This window comes from Harpia harpyja, chromosome 4 (assembly GCF_026419915.1).
Source record: "Harpia harpyja isolate bHarHar1 chromosome 4, bHarHar1 primary haplotype, whole genome shotgun sequence".
NCBI lineage: Eukaryota > Metazoa > Chordata > Aves > Accipitriformes > Accipitridae > Harpia > Harpia harpyja.
In genome coordinates this window covers 83,863,603-83,887,413 of record NC_068943.1, presented here as the reverse complement: position 1 = coordinate 83,887,413, position 23,811 = coordinate 83,863,603, and the positions used below count along the sequence as shown (strand labels likewise).

The 23,811-nt window shown below is 45.4% G+C and overlaps 2 protein-coding genes across 6 annotated transcripts; one reads left to right on the top strand and one right to left on the bottom strand.

The window, feature by feature from the left end:
- Positions 1 to 6,780: 6,780 nt before the first annotated feature.
- On the bottom strand, positions 6,781 to 18,770 carry CALCOCO2 (calcium binding and coiled-coil domain 2). Of its 4 annotated transcripts, none has more exons than XM_052785276.1 (12): positions 18,677 to 18,770; positions 15,627 to 15,815; positions 15,171 to 15,273; positions 14,660 to 14,793; positions 13,806 to 13,931; positions 13,200 to 13,327; positions 12,998 to 13,088; positions 12,074 to 12,196; positions 10,087 to 10,182; positions 9,273 to 9,414; positions 8,831 to 8,868; positions 6,781 to 8,322 (listed from the first exon to the last, which is right to left on the bottom strand). In XM_052785276.1, the coding sequence occupies exons 2-12, from the start codon at positions 15,804 to 15,806 to the stop codon at positions 8,146 to 8,148; spliced, it is 1,338 nt and encodes a 445-aa protein (XP_052641236.1). In that variant the 5' UTR covers positions 15,807 to 15,815; positions 18,677 to 18,770; the 3' UTR covers positions 6,781 to 8,145. The 4 variants fall into 4 exon arrangements, with proteins under 4 accessions (XP_052641236.1, XP_052641235.1, XP_052641238.1 ...); XM_052785275.1 differs by lacking the exon at positions 18,677 to 18,770 and adding an exon at positions 18,143 to 18,493; XM_052785278.1 differs by lacking the exon at positions 18,677 to 18,770 and adding an exon at positions 17,597 to 17,682.
- A 767-nt stretch (positions 18,771 to 19,537) lies between these two features.
- ATP5MC1 (ATP synthase membrane subunit c locus 1) lies at positions 19,538 to 22,228 on the top strand. 2 transcript variants are annotated; one of them, XM_052785289.1, is made up of 5 exons: positions 19,538 to 19,641; positions 20,239 to 20,287; positions 20,876 to 20,953; positions 21,231 to 21,406; positions 22,004 to 22,228. In XM_052785289.1, exons 1-5 carry the CDS (start codon positions 19,553 to 19,555, stop codon positions 22,116 to 22,118), a joined length of 507 nt encoding a protein of 168 aa, XP_052641249.1. In that variant the 5' UTR covers positions 19,538 to 19,552; the 3' UTR covers positions 22,119 to 22,228. The 2 variants fall into 2 exon arrangements, with proteins under 2 accessions (XP_052641249.1, XP_052641250.1); XM_052785290.1 differs by having other exon boundaries at positions 19,629 to 19,719.
- The last annotated feature ends 1,583 nt before the right edge of the window (positions 22,229 to 23,811 follow it).

Below are 23,811 nucleotides of genomic sequence, written 5' to 3'. Positions count from 1 at the left end.
CGAGTCGGTGCGAGGCCCCCAACAGCTTCAGGTGACGCAGCGTGTCGAAGTTCTTGACAGAATCCAAATGTTGGTCCCCTAGCAGCAATGGCCATCCCATCAAGGATTTATTTGTGAGGCAACAAACCTTGTCGTGAGACCCTGTGTGAGGTTAGGTGGGATTTCAGGGCTCGGTTTTAGACAGCCAAAAGTTTGCAGATCGGTCTGCACCAGGTCTGTCCGTGCTAACCTAACTCTGGGCTGATGGTAGTGCACAGAGCCTAGAGCAACCTTGTCTTAAATCTTTAAAACGGCACAAAAATCGTCCTAAATAAATAATAATAAAACAAAATTACCAGCTTTGGGAAACTGAAGTTAGACTCTGAGGTCTGTTGGTGCTGCTGACACAATGGGTAGCACCATTTACATCCAGACTTTGCAACAGTTGTATGAATTCTGTTCCTGCTGCCATGGAAACAGACTGAGATGGCTAAAAATGGAGCAGGTTGTTCTAAGCTAATTGTTCGGCACACACAAAAAAGCTTGGATTCCCTTTTCTTTTTGTGATACTGACTCCTTTAAACTAACCTGCTCCATTTCCATGGCAGCCAGCAGCAGATTTACTAGAATTCATTTTAAATTTTACAAGCCTGATATGTGTCATAAGGTTAAGAGTTTTCCAACATTTTCTATAGAATTAAAGATCCAGAGAGCTCCTCAGATTTATTTGAGCAATCTGTAGCATACTCAAGACAATGCATTCAAGTGATATATAGGTATATATAGCTTCTACATTAAAGCAGCATATTTTTCTCTTCTGCTGCTTGTAAACAGAAGGATTGGAGCCTTTACTGGGACTGAAGAAATTTTCATTCAGGATCCCACAGCGATGCATCTAGTCTATCTTTTGTCTCTTGTTGGGCCACATGTTTTAGGATAAAGTGTAAGAATCTCATGTTTAGGGGTTGTCTTATAAAAGTTCATGGAGAAATATGATTTAATGTCTCTTTCAAAGTTTATGTCTCTTCCAAAATATGTGTTAGGATTGTAACTCTGAGTATTCTTATAAGATTTCTTCCTTTAAGAGCAGAGGGGCTTTCTAGTAGGTAGCTTGCAAGAAAGTTTAAGTGTCCCCATTTTGCCTGATTTGTTAAAAAACCCACCAGTGTAAAGCAACAATAACACCTCAAGGCACACTTTCTAAGTATAGTCCTGAAAGGACAGAATACAGGTCATTAAAATTATCTTATACTAACAGAGATGGAACTTCCTGAAGATGTAGAAAACACTGAGCTGCCTAAAAAAAATACTGATCTTCTCGTTTCATGTAAGGAAGAGCCCCTCTTCCAAAACTTTCCTACATTTTGGATCAGATCTATCCTAACAATAGCCCTCTTTAAGGAAGGATTGTCAAGTCTAATCACTCCATTAAGGCAAGCGTGGGCTCATACATACTGCTACAACCAAGTAATAACTCTTAGGAATTAAAAATCCATATGGCTCTCTCAGCTGTACTATATAACGTGCAGCAGCTGCTCTCAAAAATATTATAATTGTTATCAAAAAAGGAATTAACTACACTCTATGGCTTACAAAACTGCAACTTATTATTAAATAGAAACAAATTTAGTGTAAAAAATGTTCAGAATCTTCAGGCTGACCATCTTTTTTGTCTTTTTCATTGTCCCTATTTTTTTCTGGTTGCATTTAGATGCTGTAATCATGACCAAAGCCCCACAGGAATAGACATTATAAAAGCACATGCAATATTCTAGTCTCATCCTGTTACTGGGGAAGGGAAGCAGGCAGGGAACGAGACGTACAGATGTAAGTGCCTCAGGGCTTGAGTTATCAACTCACTCTCAAAGCAGCTGCTCCCACTGGCGAATCTCTTATGGATCAGTAGAGGAGAAGTACAGCCTGATGAACCCCACCAGGTTTTTCAGGCTGGGAAAACCATTGGGAAGGGTTAAAAACTCCCTGGAGTCTGAAGGGCATCAATCCCTTTTGGCAGCCATCCATTTTTTCTCCATCCTGGCTCAATTCTTGTGCTGTTCAGCTTTTCTCAAAATGAATGTTAAATCTGGCGAGGGAAAGGGGGATTATGCCACAAATTTTCTGAGTGACTTTGGCCAAATTCCTTCATGTCTGCATAACTGTTTCCCTGTCTGTAACATAGGGATAATATTTAATTAGAACATAAGCCTCGTAAGGCCTACTTCTTCGGAGCTTGTCGTGTGAGGTTGTAATGTGAAAGGAGCTATATTTAAGGTCATTAATTTAGGATCTGTGTTGCTGATGGCTTTGCTGTATTTTAGACCCTCAGTGCCAGACTAGTAATTATATAAGACTATAAGCCCTGGGCACTCTGAAGCTAGTAGAAGCTTTGTCACCAATGTCATTTTTTATTTATATTGCATGGTAAACCAGGGTGCAAGCCTACATTTAAGCCTAAACTGACCTTGCACACAAATTTTAATGAGCTCTGGTGCCTCAGAAGGCAGACAGTCCGCATGATCTCTTAAAATAGACCCCTGTGCAGCCTCATCTGCTTTGTGAGTGGGATGGGCACAAGCATGGCTGTGCCAATCATAATATATTCCATAATATCATATAGCCAATGGAGAATGGATGAGTGAGCTCAAGTTCCTTCCTAGAAGGCTTTAGTGTTGTATGCAGCAGGGTGCTGTGATCTGAGCAGACAGCTGAGCTACAGATATTTGGGCGATGACTAAGTCAAAGGGCATACTTTGTAGTAACCCAGTTCCTGGCCAGATCCAGTGAACTACAGAAACATTGCTGTTTGGATCAGGACGTGGGGTCAAATTTTCCCTGAAGGTAGTTTGGACTGGCTAGGAAGGTTAAAAAAATTCATCTTGAAAAGGAGAGTCCTCTTTGCCTAAGAGCAAGAGACAGTCTATGCAGTACCACTGCACTAGCTCTACCACTTAAAATGTGATCAAAACCTAACAAAACCCTCTACTTGCCGAGATTTACTGCTTCACAGACCAACGGAGCGAAATGTAAACTGCGGTACATCCGTCTTTATTCCACAAGCATCCCTGGTTCTGTTATTCCCCTCTCCAGCCCCCCCCCCCCCCGATGAATAACCCTTTCCCCTCGCCACGCTGAATAGGCCAGGTGACTCCAAAACCGGCCACCCAGCAGATGCTTCCGCAGTACCAACTGTTCTGAATCCCCCCCACCCCATCTCCAGCTTTTTTATTTTTTTTTTTCCCTCCTTCCCCCATGTCCTACCAATCTAGGCTGCCTGGCACATGCTGCAAGCTGCAGTCCCACTGGAGTGATATTGTGATGGAAATGAGGGAGGGGATGCAGGCAGAACTGCACAGATTTACAGCACTCTAAGGGTTTCCATTAAAATCCTTGACAACTTGTTATTTATGAGTAGACCAACAGCTCTTCTAATATCCAGGGCCTAGACCCCATTCACTTCAATAATGCTGGTTTGGAATAAATGAGCCAGAGGATGGAAACCAGTTCTGTTAGTATAATGGAGGAGGCTAATAGCTGTTTAGAGAAAACAACTGATGTAATTCTGGGACCCAATCCTTTCACCAACAAAACAATAAAGGTTCGATTCTTCAGTGCATTTCACGTAGTGATTTAATTCAGTACAAAGAGGGTGATAAATGGCAGCGTTTGGATTTCGTGCCGTTATATACCCACTAAGCACTCTCTATTTGTACTAGTGCACTACAGATAAAGGGACTCATTGACTCCTGTGCAAGCAGGAATAGGTCAGTCTGGATCTCCGCAGCAGAACAAAGATAAACAATGTGTCCTTACAAAATAATAGAAGTGACAAACCCCCCCTCTGCCTAAGTGTAATATCTTCATTTTTCAGTCTCACAGCAGCCTGTGAGCATTTCCTTCCCCAGATTTTTCTGAGGTGCCCCACATAAACCAGTGTGGCAGTCTGTCTAAGTGTCATTTTAGAATATTTTTTTTCCACCATTCCCTTCTCTTCTCCCTTCTCCTTCCCATCATTGACATGCTAAATGCAGAAGCACCTCCACTTACTAAGTAAGCACAGGAGTGATCCCTGAAATAAGGACTTTGTTGATCAAAACACTTTAAACCCTAGGTGTGCATTAAGCTGCTGTAAAGAATTATCGATCTCTTCTGCTGTGTCTTAAAATCAAACTGACAAGTTGATTACCGACTATAACCACTCAATTGCTGGCTTGTACACGGCTTTCCTTTTCCTCCTTTGTTCACCTGCATATCGTCTATTTACATTCCTTTTGTCAGGAATCTTTTTATTTCCTTTCAGCTTCCTCTGCTCTCCATGGGAGCCTCATTAAGGTGAAGCAAAGAGAAGCAGCAACAGAGCTCCCAGACTGCGTTCTGCCGGGTGAGAGGCAGCACTGCCAGATGGACCCTGCTCCATGCCTCTGCCTCCCCCTCGTCCACACGCCCAACCTCAGCACTGTGTTTTTGGAGGAGATTGACAATGCTGAAGGTCCAAATTGTTCTGCAGGAAGAGGAAAGAAGACATGGATAGATGAAGAGGAACCAGGAGGAGAACGGGTGGAGGAAAGAGGCTGTTCAAGTGAGGAAGGGGACTGTGGCTGTACGATTGGGAATTGCATCCTGAAAGAAGCTGACCCACCAGTCAGTTATTTCAGAATCCTTTCAGATACTCTGACTTTCAGGGCTGAAATAGTTTGGGAATCTGGAAGCTGTAACTGCCTCCCTCGTGGACAGTCTCTTTTTTTCTACGCCACAAATAACTTCTCCCAGGCAAAACAATGGTCTTTCCTATGGAACGAACTGACATCAGTCAGTATGTGATGCCCTCTGTGACCATAGTTAGCAGCGTGTCTTTGCAGCTGAGAGAAGTTATCATCTGGTTTGCATTTTATACATACAGAAACATACTGGTTAATTGGAAAATGATGTGCTGTGAACAGGGACAGATATATTCAAAATATACTCTGTGTGAATGGGAGAGAAAGCCCAAGGAAGAACCAGCTTCTTGGAAAAGAAAGGCAAAGGGTCTGGCAAAAATGAGGGAGAAGCAAAAGGACCAAGCAAAGGGAGAAGAGCTCTCTGAGCCTGAGTGGTTTTGCCTGGGTGAGAGACAGAAAATGCTAAGCTGCATCCCAGCAGAGATCATTGATGGAAAGCAAACCAGGCCAGTTCCTAAGCTGGACCAAACTGATTAGCTCTGTAAAGGTCTAAAAAGATACATATTCACAAAGATTTGGCCCACAAAGTATGACTTCTTCCTTTTAGATACATTTCTAATGAATGCCCATTCAGATGCTACATGAGTTCGGGTACAAATTGTGCCTTTTGAAAATTTATTTCAAGGTCCTTATCCAACACATATCAATGTAATACTGGATCTCATCCAAAGTATAACTGTATCTAATTATCAGCCATTTGAGGTACTTCTGTATTAAACTATAAAATTGAGATAGGATTGAAACCTCTTATGATTCCAAAGGCTAAATGCAGCAGTAACATAAATAATGCTGTAAATTACAAGCAAAATGAAAACTTGGTCAGAAAATATATGATGTAATTTGTGCTTAGGGGTAAATTGGTCCCTGGCTGCCCAGGATAGGGAAGGTATGACCTGTATCAGGCCAAAGTATATGGCTGGGAGTCTGAATCTGTGTCATTATTGCAGAAAAAAAATGACATACCTTAAAATACTTCAAAAAGCCAGCATCCTCACGAGATTTATTGCGGTCTGACCCCCTCTGCCGGTCACCCGCTCGCTGCCTGTGTCCCAGGGCCGGCACCTCAACATAGGCTCCGAGATTTGTAGAAATGATAGGAGCGAGCAAGTGGAAAATGATAGGTACCCGTGTAAAAGGGATGGAGAGGCAATTCGGGGGCACTGACACTTGGCACCCGTAGCTCAAGGACATAGGTAGCATCGTGACAGAACTCTAACCCCAAGTGACTGGGTTTGGGTTTAGGATATGAGCTGCTAAAGCCAGTACTAGCAATAGTGTAGAAAGGAAAGAGGTCTGATAACTGGCATTTGGGTGAACTACCAGTAAAAATTGTTTTTGTGTCTCTCCACATTTGATCTGCTGCTGTCAAGGTGCAAAGCAGTAAAAGGAAGAAAAATGTAATTTAGACTGAGGACGTACGGGAAAAGGTTGGGGGGGAAAGCATTTTCTTGAAAAACAATGGGACTTTTCCTGAGGAAACAAGTGTTCAGTTAAAAATCAGCCTCATTTTGATGGAATGTTCGATTGTCAAAAATGGGATAAAGCTATGCCGGGAATGTTGAGATATACGATAGTAATCAATAATGTCAAAACATGTACAATACCAAGTATTTTTAAAATAATATTTTATCGTCCCGAGTGAGGAGGTTTTCAGCTTTTTCTCCTAGCCTAGCGAAAAGAGGTGTTGATATGCTGGACGTTCGTATGACACAGAAGAAATTCAGCCAGCTCTAGGTTTTTAGATCAGTGCTACTGGGAATGGATATAAACAAACAGATCCCATACAGCTCATTTTAGTTTCCTGATTCATTCTCATTATCCCATACTATCCTTTGGCCTTCATGATACATTCCCATGCTGTGAGGAGCCACTGAGGATCAACCAGTTAAATAGGTGCTTTCTGTTAAACAGAAACAGTCTCACTACCCGTAGGGATACTATGTTGCATGCTAAAAGTTATTCAGAGAGGTGCTTTAAGTACTTTGTTAGAAGCTTCAGCAAGTAATTGAAAGCCTGCAAATAGCTCCCTTAAGACCCCATCAATTCCTCCAACTTATTTCTTTAAGAATGAACAGACATAGCCATCTTTTTCAAAGATTTTCTCCGTATAGCTTTTATTTTTGTTTGCTGTTATTTTCTTTTACAGGTTTTTTAAATAATGCTTACCAGTATAGTACATCTCAGGACAGAAATACTCTATTTAAACCTAGATTGATAAAAAGTTTGTGTAGAATCAAAACCGTAAAACATTTTGAAGTCTTTGTTACTCTAAATATTCTTAAAACTCTATGTAAACTTCTTAGGATTTTCTATTGCTTCAGATATTCAGCAGGAAACACAGACTAATACAGCTGGATAATAAACCTTTCCCCATTTGTGTTTGCGTGGAAAGAAGAGCTGTTAATTGTAAATTGAAAATGCCGAAGCAGAAATAAAAATAGTAACTGGATAATCTGTGCACAAAGCATTGTAATATCCCAAGGCACTTAGTTTTGAATCATCACAATGTTTGGGGTTGAGAACAGGCTCTTCTTGTTAAATCAAGAAGGTTTAGAAACATAAAAGAGAAATAATCTGAATTAATAATTTCCTTTAAATGAGGATGCCCAGTTTCTGACTGAGACCATTTATTCTCTGTGCTGCCAAGACAACTCAGCTACTGCTTTTCTATGGGCTCCATGCCATACTGACCTTCCCTGTTTCAGAAATTTCAGGCTTTCCTCATCCTGAGACGGATGGAGAAAACTGCACGTGCCTCACCCTAGAATAAGCCGTGCTGCCTACTTTGCTGGAAGGAGGGCCCTAGACCTTCAGATCTGCAAACAGGTAGCTGGTCTCCTTATAAATATGTATCTTTCACTTGCTTTATGACTGACGGTGAAAGAAGAGATGTATTTTTATTTAGACTTTTTTACTTATTATTAATTCATTCTGCATTCCAGAAGCTGAGCAGGACTGAAGGTGTGATCCTGAAAGATTATACAATGTTTCCAGTCTTTGGTTAGCAATCACAGTGCTATATTAAAGAACAAAACCATTATAATAGGGATGTATCAGCCAAGTACAGAAAACTGCTGTACTACATCCCATCACTTGGATCCCTACCTGAATGAACAGTTATGTGGCCAATCCTGTTCTAAAGAACTGGTACCACATTCAACTAAATTACTAATTATAGGATTTGTAACTCATTTAACAAGCAGATATACTTGATCCAAGACAGAGGACTTAAGTTTGATGACGGTTATTCAGTTTCAGGATGTGGATGTCTGACCTGATTTATGTGCTGGTCATATGCTGCATGGAACAGAAAGCTCAGAATTACAGTACTAGTGGCATAGTCAGTCGTGTCTGGGTGATCTTAGCATGAATTAAGCCTAGACAGTGATTTTGGTCTATTCTATACTGCGGCCTCTGCCACCTATTCTACAGAGCAGATATGGATTCAGAATTATTCCAGGCCATGACAAAAGATATGGTCCTCAAACACCTGCTTATTGGACTTTTCAAAGGTCTCACTGCAGACTGGGCACTCCAGAAGATGGCTCTGCACATGGGCCTCATATTGACTTGTTTCAATATCTTCAGGAAATACTTCATCGCACATGGGGCATTTCCTTATAGAAGGCTGAAGTACAAAGCAATGCAAATAAAGTCAGTTTAAAAATTATCTTCAAAGAGAAGAAACAGAAAAGTTTAGTAGCCAGGTATTATCACTTTTGGATAAGCCTCTCTGACTTCTAACACTCTCAAGTTTTCAAATGTCTCCAGGCTTCTCTAAATAGCACTTCAAAGTCAAGAGCTTCTGAGAGGTACTCTTAACTTTCCATCCTACATCGCACATGTCCATGTCTCCAATATGAAATAAGGTATTTAGCAGCTGCATGCTGCTCATTCTGACATTAGGTGCTGCCAAGAGCTGTTCCTTAAAGATTAAGGTCAACAGAGTTTCCTTTCTCTCCCTTAAGACATATAACTCTTATTAATTCTATGTGTTAAGCATACATGGCTCCATGTTGTTGTCCGCTATCTTACCGGGACTCAACCAGTTAAGTAGACAATTGGCTACAGAACTGAACTTGGAGCTTTTTGTTTCAAACCACTAATTCATGTCCAGTCGTGTCCACTTTACTTACTATGTCTGCAGCTCCTGCCCCCAGGTTTGTTCCTGTAGCTGGAAAAAGAAGTCAATTTAGCCACAGCAAAATGATTAACAATGTAATGTGCTGATAACTAGTAATTCTTGAAACATGAGGATGTGGCTCTGGATCTAAACGTTTGTATTTAGGACTACAGAAACTGGACATAAGCCACAGAACTAGCTGTCTCACAGCTGAATAAACCAGCTAATAGTTGTCTCTCTTGGCAGAAAATGAACAGACAGCTGATCACTTAAGTCAACTCTTAACACCTGGCAGCATTTCGCAGCTGCCAAGTCATCTGCACACATGCAAAGCTGCACAGAGGTGCTGCTAATAATGTCTTTTCTACAGCATTCAATTTGAGAGGGAGGATAATTTGCTGAGACTTTAACTGCCATGTATTTGTGGTTTCAGACAGAATGCCAAGTAATCTCACCACAATATGGATTTCCAAACAGAAGGCCTCCTACTTCAGGAGCTGGAATTGGAGCTTGAGCTTGTGAAACAACAGAGAAGGGAGAAAACTCTCTAGCCTGCGAGAGATGCCTCAGGAGTCCGTCATTCTCTTTCCTGAGTTTCTGCAAAGGGACAGAAAGGCAGAATGAATTTCCAGAAGCTCAGGAGACCATTTCAGAGAAAAGTCAAACTTTGCACTAACATAGATCCTCTTGTATCAAATGAAAATTGCTCTGAACTTCTTTTAGGTAGCTGCTTGACCAAATGGGAAAGTGAGGTAAGGAAGGGCAAGGATCTATTCTGTGGCTTGCTCGGAAAGGCAGACAAGATGATCACAACAGAGTAATACACTTTAAAAGACAAAAGATTATCATGAAGTCATGCAGAGTAAGGAACAAAACTGAGCAGCCATTGCTTAGACCGGACAAAAAGGCTATGTCCATTTAAATGAGTAAGTCCATTCATTTCAGTGGTGTCAGAACTAAGCTAACATTAGGAGTTTTTGAAAATCCCCATGCTACTATGGGTAAAACAGTCTATTCTGTGGTGGGGGAAAAGGTGCAAGTTTTTGGACCCTTCCTCTTAGGCTGTACAGATGTGGCAGCAACAACACACTGCGAGTGTATGCACAGAGTCATTTGTAGGTGTCTGCAGACCTAGTGATCTAGGTGATCCGTTTGGTAGATCCTAGTGATCTGTTTGGTAGAAGGGTTAATGGAACTGAACACTGGACTGAGACATTAGTGTCATATTCAATACAGGAGAAAAGCGAGGGAGTTGTGCCAAATTCTCACCTGATTTTCCTCATCAGCTTCCTTCTTTTTTGCCTGCAGAATCTGAAACAAACGCTTCTGCTCCTCAAGTTCTTTCATCAAGTCACGGTTTTGTTGCTATGAAGGAAGAGTGTTATTTGGTAAATCATGGGAAACTGGCAAATAGAACGATGACAGCTCCAAGCACCGGAGCTGTCATATACTAGGTGCCTCATGCTGCATTTATTACCAATAAATAACCCTTCACTTTTAATAGGAGTCTTACCATTTCATAGTTTGTCACCTAGGATATCTCCATGTCACCACTCACTTATGCTGTGCATTTTCATTACAACATGAGGGATGACACATGACCTCCGAAGGGAACACATGACAGGTCAAACAAAGAGGGAGGCTGAAGAAAAGGAACTCATACAGCTGAAAAATCCACCCTGGCAGGTGAGAGCTATGCAAGTCTGCCAGGTTTCCTGATGCTGTGAGACTTGCATTGACGGTAGACAGCCAGTACATCTTTAGGCATTAATCTTGTAGCTGACTCTTGAATTAAATCAGTAAATTAGATAAGCTAGAGTACTTAGGGATTCTGCAGTCATTCTCAAAGTATCACTCTAAGAATCCTGAACATTTGGTATCACAGCAGAGGTAATCACACCATCTATTTTAGGCATCTAATTTTCAATGCCAAAGTGAAAGTAGAGCCTCCAAAAGCTTCCTGAGTAGCACATACAGAGAGAAGCACCTTTAGAAGGTCACTTAGGGCAACAGGCTAAAGATGAAGTGGCAGCCTCAGTCATTGCCAATGATGGTTTCTTCAGTAGAAAGAAACACCACAGCATGCTGCCTTTTTCTTTTATATCCTTCACATTCCTTCAAGGAGTGATTTCCAGTGCTGAGGTTTGTGTATTACTTCTAAAAGGTCTGCAGAAGCTACCTAAGAAAAGCAAGCCTTTTGTCCATAAACTTAAATTTGTTATACACATAGTCATCTGCAACATCATAGGGAAATTGTGACGGTTCTGCAAATCGAAAGAAGGTGGAAAACAGTGCCGTCAGTGAATCTCAGCTCCCCTACACAGGTACCAGCTGGTTCCATATAATACAACAGAGCTCCGTGCTCAGCACTTTTGGGACCATCTCCCCAGCTGCACTGCCAGAAATGCTGGGCACCTGCTCATTCTGCAGACAGTGGGACAGACAAAGTGAGAGTTTGGCCTCCGACCCCGTCAAGTTTTCCTTGCAATGTTCAAGCTCCTTATTTTGCTCCTTCTGCACAGAAATCCCAGCTTTTCACAAGCAGAGCTGCAAAGAGGTGTTGGAGAAGGATGTAGGGCAGAGCACCAAACTACAGAACAGAAACTTTGTATTGTTTACAGCTTTTTTTGGTGCATTCTGAGCATATTGCATCTATTTTATTGATTATAAAATGCCAAATTTGAGATATTAAAGATGAGAAAGAGACAAAAACATCAACAGAGAGAAGACCAGCAAGGTTGCTGCCTCACACCAGTTACTAGTCAGCTTCCTGCTGGAGGTAAAATTAACAGCATATAGTTGGGGCAGATTTAGGGTAACTTGTTTTATTTACCCATAAGGTCCAGCCCTGAAACAATTTTGCTGGGATGCAACGATTTGCAATTAGCCAAATATGAATCCTGAATTCCCACCGATTTACTTTATCCCTTGAGCTGACTCAAAAGAGATCGAGACTGAATTTTCCTGCTACAGAGAATCAGAATTACAATGTCTAGTTATACAGATGTTTCTTCCAAAACTAAAACATATGTGTATACTATAAGAATGTATGTATACTATAAGAATCTGTCAGATGGTGTGTTCACAGAACCATCTATGTGGACACCCATGCCACCATGGACATTTCTCTTTCTGTCATGCATTCCCTTAAATTCTCGTAAGATTGAGCAATATTTGAACCTGCTCACTGCCAAGGACGCCTCAGCCTCTCTGCCCTGGCTCCCCCAAGCACCGTGATGCTCAGGGAAGGCCTTACCTGTTGAGTTCTAGTCATGCGTAACTGGCGATTCTCTTCCTTTAAACTTTCAAGCTGCTCTGCCTTGTCACGGTCGATATGAGATAGGTTTTCCACTTCTTTCTCATAATTCAACACTTGAGACTAGGGAGAAGGAAGAGTGTGCAAAAAGTGAAAATCGAACAGCTCTGAGTGAGGAGCACAGGCACCTTTTGCTGCAGAAGGCAAAGCTCCAGAACCCGCAGCTGCTTAAAATTTTTTTTCTGTAAACGTTTTTCCATTAAAACCTTTGTAGAAACTGAGGATAGTTACATGGGGATATACTGGAGCTGATGTATTTGTCAGAACACAGTATTCATTCCTATGTTCTCTGAAGAGCTTTCTAAGTTTCAACATGACACTTCTAGTCTGGAAAGTCAGAGAACAAAGAGAAAAACAGAGACTCTATAGCCAGATGGTTAGCCCATTGTTCTGGGTTTCCCATGTCCCAGACCTAACAATCAAGCTATTTTCAGCCTACCTTCTCTCTTCACATACCTCCCAGCTAGAAGTCTTGTTTTCACCCGAGTACTGAACATAATTTTAGAATGTGTTTCAAAACACAAGTGTTTTCTGCCCAGATCCTTAGCTAGCAGGAGGTAAACAACAGTCTGATTTTGGCCAACTTAATGAGCAGGTAAAGGGGATGTTTTTAGGAAATAAAATCCTTACAGTTTCTCTTAGCACATCCCCCTCTACCCTTCCTTCCAGAATACAGCTTTTTTGAGGTTTCCTGGAGGTCAAATCATATCAAAGGTTGACACTTTCTTAAAGAACTCATATAATCAAAAAAGAAACTCATACACCACATACTTGCTCAAGACAGCTCAGTTCTCTGTCAGAGGGAAACTGATTCCACCAGAGACAGTTCATAAAAGCAAAGGAGGGCAGCTACATGTTTGCTACCTGCAGCTGGTCCATGTGATCCAGGGCTGTTTTCAGTCTGGTTTCCAGGCGTTCCTTGTCAGAGGTCACATTCTGAATTTGTTCTTTGAGTCTACTCAGAACAAATCAAAACACACCATACTTTCACCGATGGAAATTTAATCCATAAAGGCAAGGTGCTTACAGGAAATCCTGGTTTGAGATATGTTGTAAATACACTTACTGGTGCACTTCTGCCTCTCTGCAGTCATCCAGCTCCTTTAGCCGTTTATTTTCCTTTTTCAGGGAATTCAGCTCCAGCTCCAGTGTCTCTGTGTTGCTCCTTAGAGACTCTAAACTATTCTGCAGCTCCTGAAAATCACAGTGAGGTCGACGAGAGGTAAACAGGACCAAAGCAATAGTCCTGCTCTGCACTGGAGCTGCAAAAACCCTCAAATGCAACACTTCCAGGCAGCCCATCTGAAGGAGGAAACTCTCTCCTTTGCATCCTGACTACTCTTTCAGACCCCATTTCATTTACATTAAGTCCCGAGCAAAACTGAAGGAGGAAAAGATAATGATAATGAGATTTCAGGACAGCCTATAGAACATTTTTGAACACTCCCCATAAGTTCCTGACTCCTGTGTCTGAAGATGTCTCTTGTTCATCATTATTGTTCTTATCACAGTAAAGGTGTGGTACAATTTGGTAAAGGATTAAACAGATAAGGTGGGGAGAAACCTCTTTAATTTTCTCCTGGAAGCACACAGTGGAACAAGACCTGACTCAGTCCCTCTTCATCTTTCAGACTTAAAGCTTCTGACTTAATATGTTAACTTTTTTGTTTACCTGTGTCTTCTTGAGGTCTTCCTGCAGATCCATGTTTTGTTTCTGGAGACTTGCACAGCTTGCTTTCAGCTCCTCGTTTTCTTTACGCAAATTTTTGTTTTGTAGTTCAATCTCTTCTACTTCTCCCTGGCAAGCCACAAAGTTGTTTCGTCATAACAGAAGCACTGAAAAGCTACATTCCAAATGGCACAGTGTGAAGGGCAGAGAAAGATGAGCTCTGCAAAAAGGGAACACTGTGTACCTCCCCGTGCTTTCACTGCTAGCGCAGACCAGACTGCTACTTCGCTCTCCCCAGTGCATCCAAAGCTGACCATCCACCCAGTTCTTGAATACTGAGCACATACTACCCCTGATCTTTGGAGATGCTCAATGCCTTCTGTGACCGCAGAAGTCAGCAGAGGCAGAGCTTTGAGGCTTTTTCCAGTTTGTTAGGTTAGGACCATGTGTGCAGTTTAGTCATTAACAAAAGGGCTGCACACAAGACACTGCAAAATAAGAGTGCTTGACTTCACAGCTCTGCAATTATTGTCCATGTGCATGCTCTTACTCCCATCTAATGGCAGGCTGTTTCCATGAAAATGACATTTTCATTTAAAGATATTCAAAATGCCCTGAAACACTATGTCTAAGTCACTCCCCGTTACAAAGAGCTCACAATCCAAGTGATAAATGGCAGGTAGAGAAACAAAGGCTGCCCAAATTTGTGTGACAGATCAGTAGCAAAGCCAAGAACAGAATCCAAGTCTGCTGAGTTCTAGCTTGGCATCCAGTCTACTGGATCACTCCATGTTAGCACTGACCATATGCCAATAAAAGCAGAAGCAGTAAAAAGCAGGGGAAGAGAGGACACATACCTGTGTGGTAACCACCAGGATATCATCCTCAGTCTCTGCTCTGAACTGGAAAGGCACACTGGCTCCACGGACCACGCCATCCTGGTCGATGTAGCAGAACTGGTAGTATTCATCATCTTTCGGTAGGTAGTAAGCTTCAGACAAACACAACAAACCCCATCATATGCAGCTTCTAATTATTCAAGACTCTTAACTACATAGCACAGAAAGTGAGAACCTCAGAAAACTGAGACATCCTAGTTCAGTATTGCTCCTGCACCTTTAGTAATCCCTTGTGCCAGCGATAGGAACACAAACCATATCACTCACTCAGGATGGCAGAATTTAACATGTTCAAAATTTTGTGATTTATTATGGGATTTGAAATAAGTCTCCCAAAGCATGGTCCTACAGATATTCTGTAATTCTGAATGTAGTGCTCATTAGTGGTAGCAAAATGGGAGTCTGTGAGTGTGTGCCTGTGTATGCACATGCACATACATTCCCCAAGCGATGCAAGCTCCCGACTCACCTTTGAACTGGATCTGTTGCTGCACAGCGGTGTCACTGTGGACATCATCAGGCAGAGGAGCCCACATGAATGTGTAATATTCCCGGGTTGTTTTCCATCCCACCTGCAACAGCAAAATTGTTATATGGCATCACAGAGTTCATGTTTATCCTATGGTATTGGGACTGTATTTCCACATAGATCAGTTACTGGGAGGACTTTTGCATTGATATCCTGACTTCTAAGAGTTGTGGTCTATGCACAAAAGGATAATCAGAGTGTTTGATTAGCCTTGAAGCTGTTTGAGTCACAACAGGTCTGGCACTTTGTCCCTAGGCACAATAAAGATGTTCTATTACACAAGGTTATTACTGAAAAAAATTCCCCAACCCTGTTCTATCAAAGCCCAAGCTGTTTGTTTCTGCCTGCTGCTGCTTTCTCGTACTTGGCACATCCGTTTTCACAGCATTCACTTACCCGGAAGATGCCCACCCAGTCCTTCCTGCGAGGAATGATGTTCTGTGTGAGGGTATAATAACATGTTACATCTCCTCCGGGAACATAAAACTTCTCCACATCGTTAAAGATGACCTGGGAGAAGTGGCAGTTGTCTAAGAGGACGGCAGAGGTGGGAGGCTCGTCTGCGGTCTCGTCCATTGTGGAAGTCTACAAGAGGAAAGAATAAGGGGATTATCTCATCTTCAGATGCTGCCAACATAGTTGTGTCCATGAAGGGTATGAAGAGGTACAGCTTGGGAATGACGTAGCTGTGAGGTCCAAAACCCCCTACGCACACACCAAGGTTTCTCAGCAAGGCACACGAGCTCATTGGTGTCCCTGCCACCATGGCCAGGCTGCTCCTGTCATCCGCGGCAGCTTGCAGAACCTCTTTAGCAGACACGTGTAGGACTCTCATCTGACTGCTGCTTCCCAGCCACGGTGCCTGGTGCTCTGAGGCTGCCAGTGTGGCACGGCAGCCCCTCTCCTGCGTGGGACCCCAGGAACCAGACCCGCTGACTATCCTACAGATCTGCAGTGGTGCCTTGTAGCAGCAGGAGCACACGTGCCTGCTGGTGGGATCCCATGCTTGAAGACCCTGCTGGAATGCCGCTGTCCCCACATGCAGCCTCACATCAAGTTTTTAATGTGAATTGACACTCCAGGCACATCCCCACCATGTGCAGCTCTTCTGAAATCTGGAGACTAGCACATTGCTTGAGAAGAACAGAGGTTTCACTCCATCAGTGAAATGCTCCAACAGTAGCACAAGATGAAAACAGCAGCTTACAATCTATCATGCTAGGAGCTCCAAGACTCGTGCACTCCCAGCCCTAACACACTCCACCTTCACGGGCTGACTGTGGCGAGACACACAAGACACACTCATGCTGGTGATAAGCAAACTCAGCAGCCTCCTTGCTTTCTGCATTCAAATCCAACGCAACAACTTGACCTCCAAATACAGTGTCTTTCGTCTTCAACTTCCTGGCTCCACGGGAAGAGAGGTACCTTGCTAAGCTCAGCTCCCATGGAAGAGCACAAACGGAGGAGATCCTGGCTAGGCAGGTCGTCGTAGTTCTGTCTCACAAGCCTGTGTCATGAGGCTATTATAGCCTTGCTACTCATGACTGCTATGCTGAAACCGCAAGATGATTCTCAGTATCGAAATGAATATGTTGCATGACAGCAGGGTCAAAAAATAGCATCAAAGCTTTTGCATGAGTTATCTATACAGAAAACTTTGCACTGCATTGTGACACTACAAATCACACAACATAAATCTGTAGCGGGTGCATCGATCAAAACAGTATCTAAACTGCCAGGAGCCTAGGCAGGACTGGAAACAGAACACTAAATTACCCTCTTTGCCACTACGTCTTGCAGGCAGCCAGGCTTCAGCCCTGGCAATCTGTCAAGGGGCAGATCACTGCTGAGAAAACCCTGCTGCCGGTCCCGGACAATTCAATTCCAGGAATCCAAAGCAAAACCTTCTCAGCTGATCTTAGTGACAGCAGCAGCGAGCGAGGATTGACCTCAGAACAGAGGGAAAGTTCATCGTGAACAACCATCCCACTGGAGCGTTTCAGGTCATCTCCAATCCAGAAGTTTCACATGGAAATGAACTCTCTGGAACCCTGCTTTATTTTTTTGGTGTCACCCAGGAGATTGTCTGTATTCTGTGCCAAAGAATAGCCTGAAAATCAGGCAGAAGTTTAGATGGGGATTGTGGGGCTGTGCTCGCAAAGGAAAAGGCATCCACAGCTGGAAAGAGCAGCAATAACTGCACTGACACAGGCTGCCTTGGGAGGATTCAGAATTCATCCTGCTGGGAGCGGAAGGCAGATCAGACCCTAGAAATGGATGTGGTGCAATCCTCCAGGACATCCGGGGTTGCGGTTTCACTTTTAGTTATCTCAGTAAAGTGTAGGAAATGGCATGCGACTCACCTAAGCCTCAGTCTTTATCTGGCTGACATCAAACTCTCCTACCCTGATGTGCCTTATGATTTGCAGTTCCTGAACACCAGGGACCACTTGACAGCCACCAGACAGAAAAAAAAAAAAAAAAAGGAAAATAAATCTAAGGACAGCACGTTAATCATATTATTGCATCGCTTTGGGACAGGACATGAGCCCTTGCTGCCACAAGGGTTAAAATTAACTTGCAAAGAAAATGAAGAGTCAGTGTCTGGATGCAGCAAAACAATGCATTCTGCTGAAAAAAAAAACCCCAAAACGTTGGCTTTGGTGAAAATACATGTGATCTTGAAGGAAAACAAATGCAGAGGCAGTGCCAAGTTGTGCTGATAGCAGAGTCCGCAGTTCACGTCCAGGAAAAGACAACAGGAAGTAGAGGGGCGAGGACATTTTATTAACGTTCATATTTTTGTTGCGCCAACAGCTCTTAAGTCATCAGGAGGGGCCCTGCCAGGCTGCTGCCGCCCTAGGGGACAGGGACGGGGACAGCCACACCTTCGGGTTGTTAATGCTAACGGGGCAGTCCCAGCCCGGGGCTGAGCTAACGAGGGATGATTGCAGCTCACAGGGAGCAGAGTGGAATAAATAACGCTTCCTCCGGTGTTCACGGCCCAGGCTCTCTCTGGGGACTCTCTGTTTTTTTTCCTTTTCTTTTGCCGTTGCTGTTTTCTTCTTGCATTAACCTGCAGCGTCCCCATGATGTAGAAAAACAGGAATTCCCCCTTCCCAAGCGAGACCAACTTCCAGCCGCCGTTGGACACCGGATGAACCGGGCAGCCCCCCCTCGCCGCCGGCAGCGTGTGCCACGGGGGGTCCCCCTTAGCATCCCCGTACGTGGGGTCCCGGCGGAGGGCGGGGAACGGACCGGGCTGTCCCTGTCCCCCCCCCCCCCCCCCCCCAGGCCGGGCACCCCGGGCTCCGCCATCAAAAAACGAAAGTGAAAGTGTCGCCGCCGCTTCGCTGCGGGGCAGCCCCGGCCCCCCCCATACGGCCCCGGTAGGGGGGGGGGGTATACGGGACCCCATCACCACCGCCCCCCGCCTCACTCACCGAAAAGCACTGCTGCAAACCTCCGGGGCTGCGAGAAGGAGGTGGAGGACCAGGAAAAGGCGGAGCCCCCCCCCGCCCCCATCCCCGGGATACCTCCCCTGGGCGGCCCCGGCCGCGCTGCTGGGACTTGTAGTTCGGTGTGGGGGTGTCGTTCGTTGTCCCCCCCCCCCCCCCCCCGCCCCAGCCCCGGTACCGCCTTTCCGTACCGGCGCTCCGGTTGCGGGGGTGAGGAGAAACCGGGGATGCAAGGTCCGGTTGTCCTGGGGAGGGAGGTGGGTAAAAGCTCGGGGAATTTGGCAAAGCGGGAATTTAAAAGTCCCGGTAACGGACCGCTCTCCTCCTCCGGGGCACCGGAGGCCTCGGGAGGGCTCACCTCCCCTCGGCTCACGCAACGGTGGTCCCCAGCGGTTGAGGCTGCCGGTAACGGGGCAGGGAGCCGGGCCTTGGCCCTGCACCACGGCCGGGCGGCGATCCCCCTCCCCCGGGGAGGGGGAGGGGGGGGGGGCGGTGGCACTAAACCTCGATTCCAGCGACGTTCGGCCACGGCTGAACCGGGCGCTTTAATAAACCACGGGAAAACGTTTAAACGTTCAAAATGATCTTTTAGGAGAGACTCGGAACGGGGGCTGGGCGGGGTGGGTGCCGGGGCGGCCGGGCCCACCCCTCCACCATCACTCCCCTGCCTCTATGGTAACCTCTATGGTTGCAAGGAGCGCCTCATGGTCCACTGGCAGACCCCCCCCAGACCTCCAGCCAATCAGCAGGCACGCCGCGTAAATACCTAACCAATGACAGCTCCGCGTTGCACCACCGCCCTCCCGCCCTTTTTGCGCTCTCCCGGACGCTAGTGGGAGGTGCTTCCTTCATCCGCAGCCAATGGGAAGCGCGGATATTGTCCCAGGATGCCGCGCGTCCTGCGCGGCGGCAGCCAATGAGCGCGGAGGACGCTGGAGGGACACGGCAAGGTGAGCGGGGGCGGGGGCGCCGAGTTTCTCTCACAGCCGCCGCCGCCGCCGCCTCAGGCCCGAGCGGACCCCGCGGAGGTGGGCCCCGCTCTCGGCCCGGCTTTGCCTTCCCCTCACCTCCCTCCGGGCCACCGCGGTCTCCTCCCTGCCCTCGCCGGTTAGCGGGGGAGGCTCTACCGGCCGCGGGGTATCGCTGGGCCCCGGCGGCCGGTGGGGTCGGTACCCGGCCGCGCCGGTGCCCTTCGCTGGGAGGAGGCAGCTGAGGAGAGTGCGACAAGCGTCGGCGCTTCCGCTGTCCCCGCGCATTCCCCCCGGGGTTCGGGTGGGCTCGGTTGGCTCTTAGGTGGGGGTTTCGACCGTGTTGGGGAAGGCAAAAATGTGCAGCCCTGGGGAACGGCCCAAAGGAGGATTAACGGAGGGGGGGGGGACGGGGACGCGGAGCCGTGCGTCGGGGCGGTGGGGAAAAGCCTCGGGCACAGAGGAGGGACGCGGCTGCAGATAGACGTGTTGTGTGTCTCCCCGAGGGGGGAGTGTTGGCTGGCGGCAATAGCGTTGGGATTCCCATTTCCTTTTTCTCTTTGTCTTTATTTGTAATAGGTTAAGCAAAATGCAGGCTCCTCTGGCTCTCCTCAGCTCTCCAGCTGTGGTAAGTCTCCTTTCTTCAGAAGCGTATAGTAATACTTAGCAGGGATACATGATTGTGAAGTCTTTCTGTGTGATGCTTGGCTCAAAATGCTGTCCTGGACACCCTCAGCTGAGGTGGGATCGTGTGGGTTTGTTTTACTGTGGATTTAACAAGGAGGGGAAACAAGGTGACCTCTGGTGACCGGAGGGTGATACCTACTATCGTAGTAGATGTGCATTGAACTACAGGCCCAAGGGCTTCTCCAAAGATTAGTTAACTATCACAGAGACACTCCTTCACCTCTTTCTCTCAAGGTGTGCATTGGGAAGAAAATGTGTGGAGTTGTAGTAATGACTGAACTGCTGTAGCAGATATGACACTCGTTGTGCTGCAGTGTGTGGTCTGTGGTGGTATTACTCATGGACTTAATACAACTGGTTAAACTAGAAATATCCTAGATTTGCATATGCCTTTGCTTTTTAGTCTTGTTTCATTCTTGAGATGTTTTATAAAAATTCTAAGGCTGTTCTTCATAAAATAACTGCTCTTTTTGAGGGTTAGTGCGGACACATCCAATTATAGGAGTTAATTGTCTGTGTTTCACTCCAGTTCCGGTGCTGTTCCAGGGCTCTGGCCAGACCAGTTTCAGTCTCTGTTTTCAGCAGGCCTGAGGTTCAGACTGTACAGGTGAGACTCTTATGTGGCACCCTGGGTCCTGTATTTCTGTGCTTGCTGCCTGTGATACGTGGTGGTTTCTCCTGAGATGGAGGAGTAAGTTTGTATATCAAGAGGATGGCTAATACGGGGACATAGCTTCTAGCCCAGATTGGTGATGGCTTTGCAAGCTTGGCTGATTTTGCTCTGCCTTGGGTAGAGGGTAAACGTTGATAATGTTTTATTTAAAAAATATATATATTTATGATTAAAAGTGTCATTAGCATCTTTCTTTTCCTGTATTCTGCAGCCAGCTGGTGTTTCCCATCCACAGCTGACCCACCGTGAGTTCCAAACCAGTGCTGTTTCCAGGGATATTGACACTGCTGCTAAGTTCATTGGTGCCGGTGCTGCCACGGTTGGGGTGGCTGGTTCAGGAGCGGGTATTGGGACGGTGTTTGGCAGCTTGATCATTGGCTATGCCAGGTAAGTAAGATGCCAGGCTGGCTTGAATTTATTCCCTTCTTCCAGCACTAAATTTGGTAGATCAGTAGAGCTTTCTCTGGAATATATGTCCGGCTCTACATGTGTAGTGTATATAAGCAGATAAATGTGTTTAACTGAAGCAGTCCTCCTTGGAATATAAAATGGTTGTTATAATCCATGATTCTATTAAAATAAATAAGAAAGTGCCTAAATTGTTTGAATCCACCCTATACTTACTTCTGAATGATGCAGCTGCTCTGTGGAGCTCTGCCTGCCTCTAGAAGAAATGAAGCACTGGTTATTAGCAGGAACCATTGCTTGGTGCCGCCAGGGCAGGTGAAACTAGCCTTCAGGGTTCAACATGTCTATGTTGCTAAAACCAGGGAAAAATCATGGCTTTCTCATTCCAGCCAGTGGCTGCCTGCCATAAAACTGGTTTGTGTCCCAAAATCCATTGCCTATGTGACATAATCCTGGCTTTCTGTGATACGGGCTCTGGTTTGGGGTTTGTTTGTGGGGTTTTTTTTCTCACTGTGGATCCTTTTTTGTATTTTTCCTTCTCTCTCTGGTTTGTTCCTCTCCTCGTACAAAATACAGGAATCCATCTCTCAAGCAGCAGCTCTTCTCCTATGCCATCCTGGGTTTCGCTCTGTCTGAGGCCATGGGTCTCTTCTGTTTGATGGTGGCATTCCTTATCCTCTTTGCTATGTGACAACTTCTGGTCCTGGCTGCGGCTTCCATCACTCTGTCCTCTGCGGTTTGAGTCTGCTTCCATCAGAGCGTTCCAGACTGACAATTAAAGAAAAGATTTCTCTAAATAAACTGGTGGTTTTATTTTTTTAATATTTTTTTTTCTTTCTTATGTCCTGGTCCAGTGGTGGGGAAGTCTGTGGGTGAGTTGATGTATTGGTTGAAGAGGGTGATATCCCAGGTATGGGGGCGCTCGCTGATAAAGCAGAAGGGAAGTATGAAAAGGTGGTGAGAAGGGAGTAAAACTAATGTGAAGACAGCTGGGGTAAGAGAGGATGTCCTTGAACAGCTCAAATCTTTGCAAAAATCCCAACAAGCATTGCCCTAGTAAAGCAAATACTTCTGGATGAGCTGAGGAGTGGTTTTTTCCACATACTGTTGTTGAGAATGCTGTGCCTTTGTTTTTTTTAATCTGAAAGACAGTCTGTAGAAAAGGTGATGGGTACAGGTGAGTGTGTTTAGAAGTGTACTAATGGTGTTTGCATAACTAAATTGCCAGTAAGTACACAAGGGTAGGCACTGCTGTATCAGCTGAATGTTCTTCTTTCACAAAGAAGAGCTGGTTTCAAGGTCACACGATTCATGTGCCTCCTTGAAGCATCAATTTACATGAAGGACCACAGCCTAGTTATATTTCTTTTCCCCCCCAACAGTTACATGCTTCAGCTGTGTTAGAGATTGGAGTATACTAGGGAGGAGAAATGCTAAAATCTAACCTGCATCTTGGACCTTGTGGTAAGACAGCTGTGCCTTTAAGGAAGATAGGAAGGTGAGCACTGGGTGAGAGTTATCTGCTTTAGGTAATTGAATTAATGCAGCTACTGTGTGTGCTTAAAGCCTCTGAAGCATGGTTGTGACCTCCCTGGGGATATGAACGGGGTACGGGAACTGTTCTTCGTTTGCAATAGCTGCTTACACCCTGTTGAGGGGAAGGTGGGCTGAGAAGAATTTGACTCAAAAAACTGTCCGTGAGACTTCTTGGAGAAACCAAAAAGAACTTGAGAGGCAAAATACTCCATCTGCAGCCAGGCTGGCTTCTGGGGACAAATGTGTAACCCTACAACAGTGATACTGTGCTTTGGGAATCTTCTCTGGGTGTTGATGGCAGGTTGTAGCGATCAGCGTGTCAGGCACTCAACACTGTCTGTCTTGGGAAAACAACACTCTTACCTGTCTCTAAGCTGGTTATAGTAATTCTCCCTTACGCATACGAAACTGTGCGTAAATAACTTTTGTCGTTGTATCCCTGGTAAAGCAAAAGTGACCTTGCAACGAAAATCGCTCGCTCTCCGTTGCACACTGTTACTGGAAGGCGCTTCTAGGCAGTTCTGGCGGGTGTTGTAGGGGTGAGGTGGGCCTTGTAGGCCAGAATCAGAGCTGCTGCTTTCCTGGGAGCCAGAGTAAAGGCCTCCATCCCCCCTCACACCTCTCCGCGTGGGCTGTTTTCCTTCCTGACCCTTTCCTCAGGCTCTGCACCCAGGGGAGGGCTTTGGGTGCTGCCTGAGGACATGGCCTTGCCTCGGTCTGGGCTGAAACACTGCCTTGCCGTGTCTCCGCAGGCTGAGGCGCGGTGATGGCGAGTTTGTTGCAGCAGCCGCTTCCCAATAGAGGGAAAAAAGAGTTGGGTTTGTTTGTTTTTTTCCACCCAAAAAGCC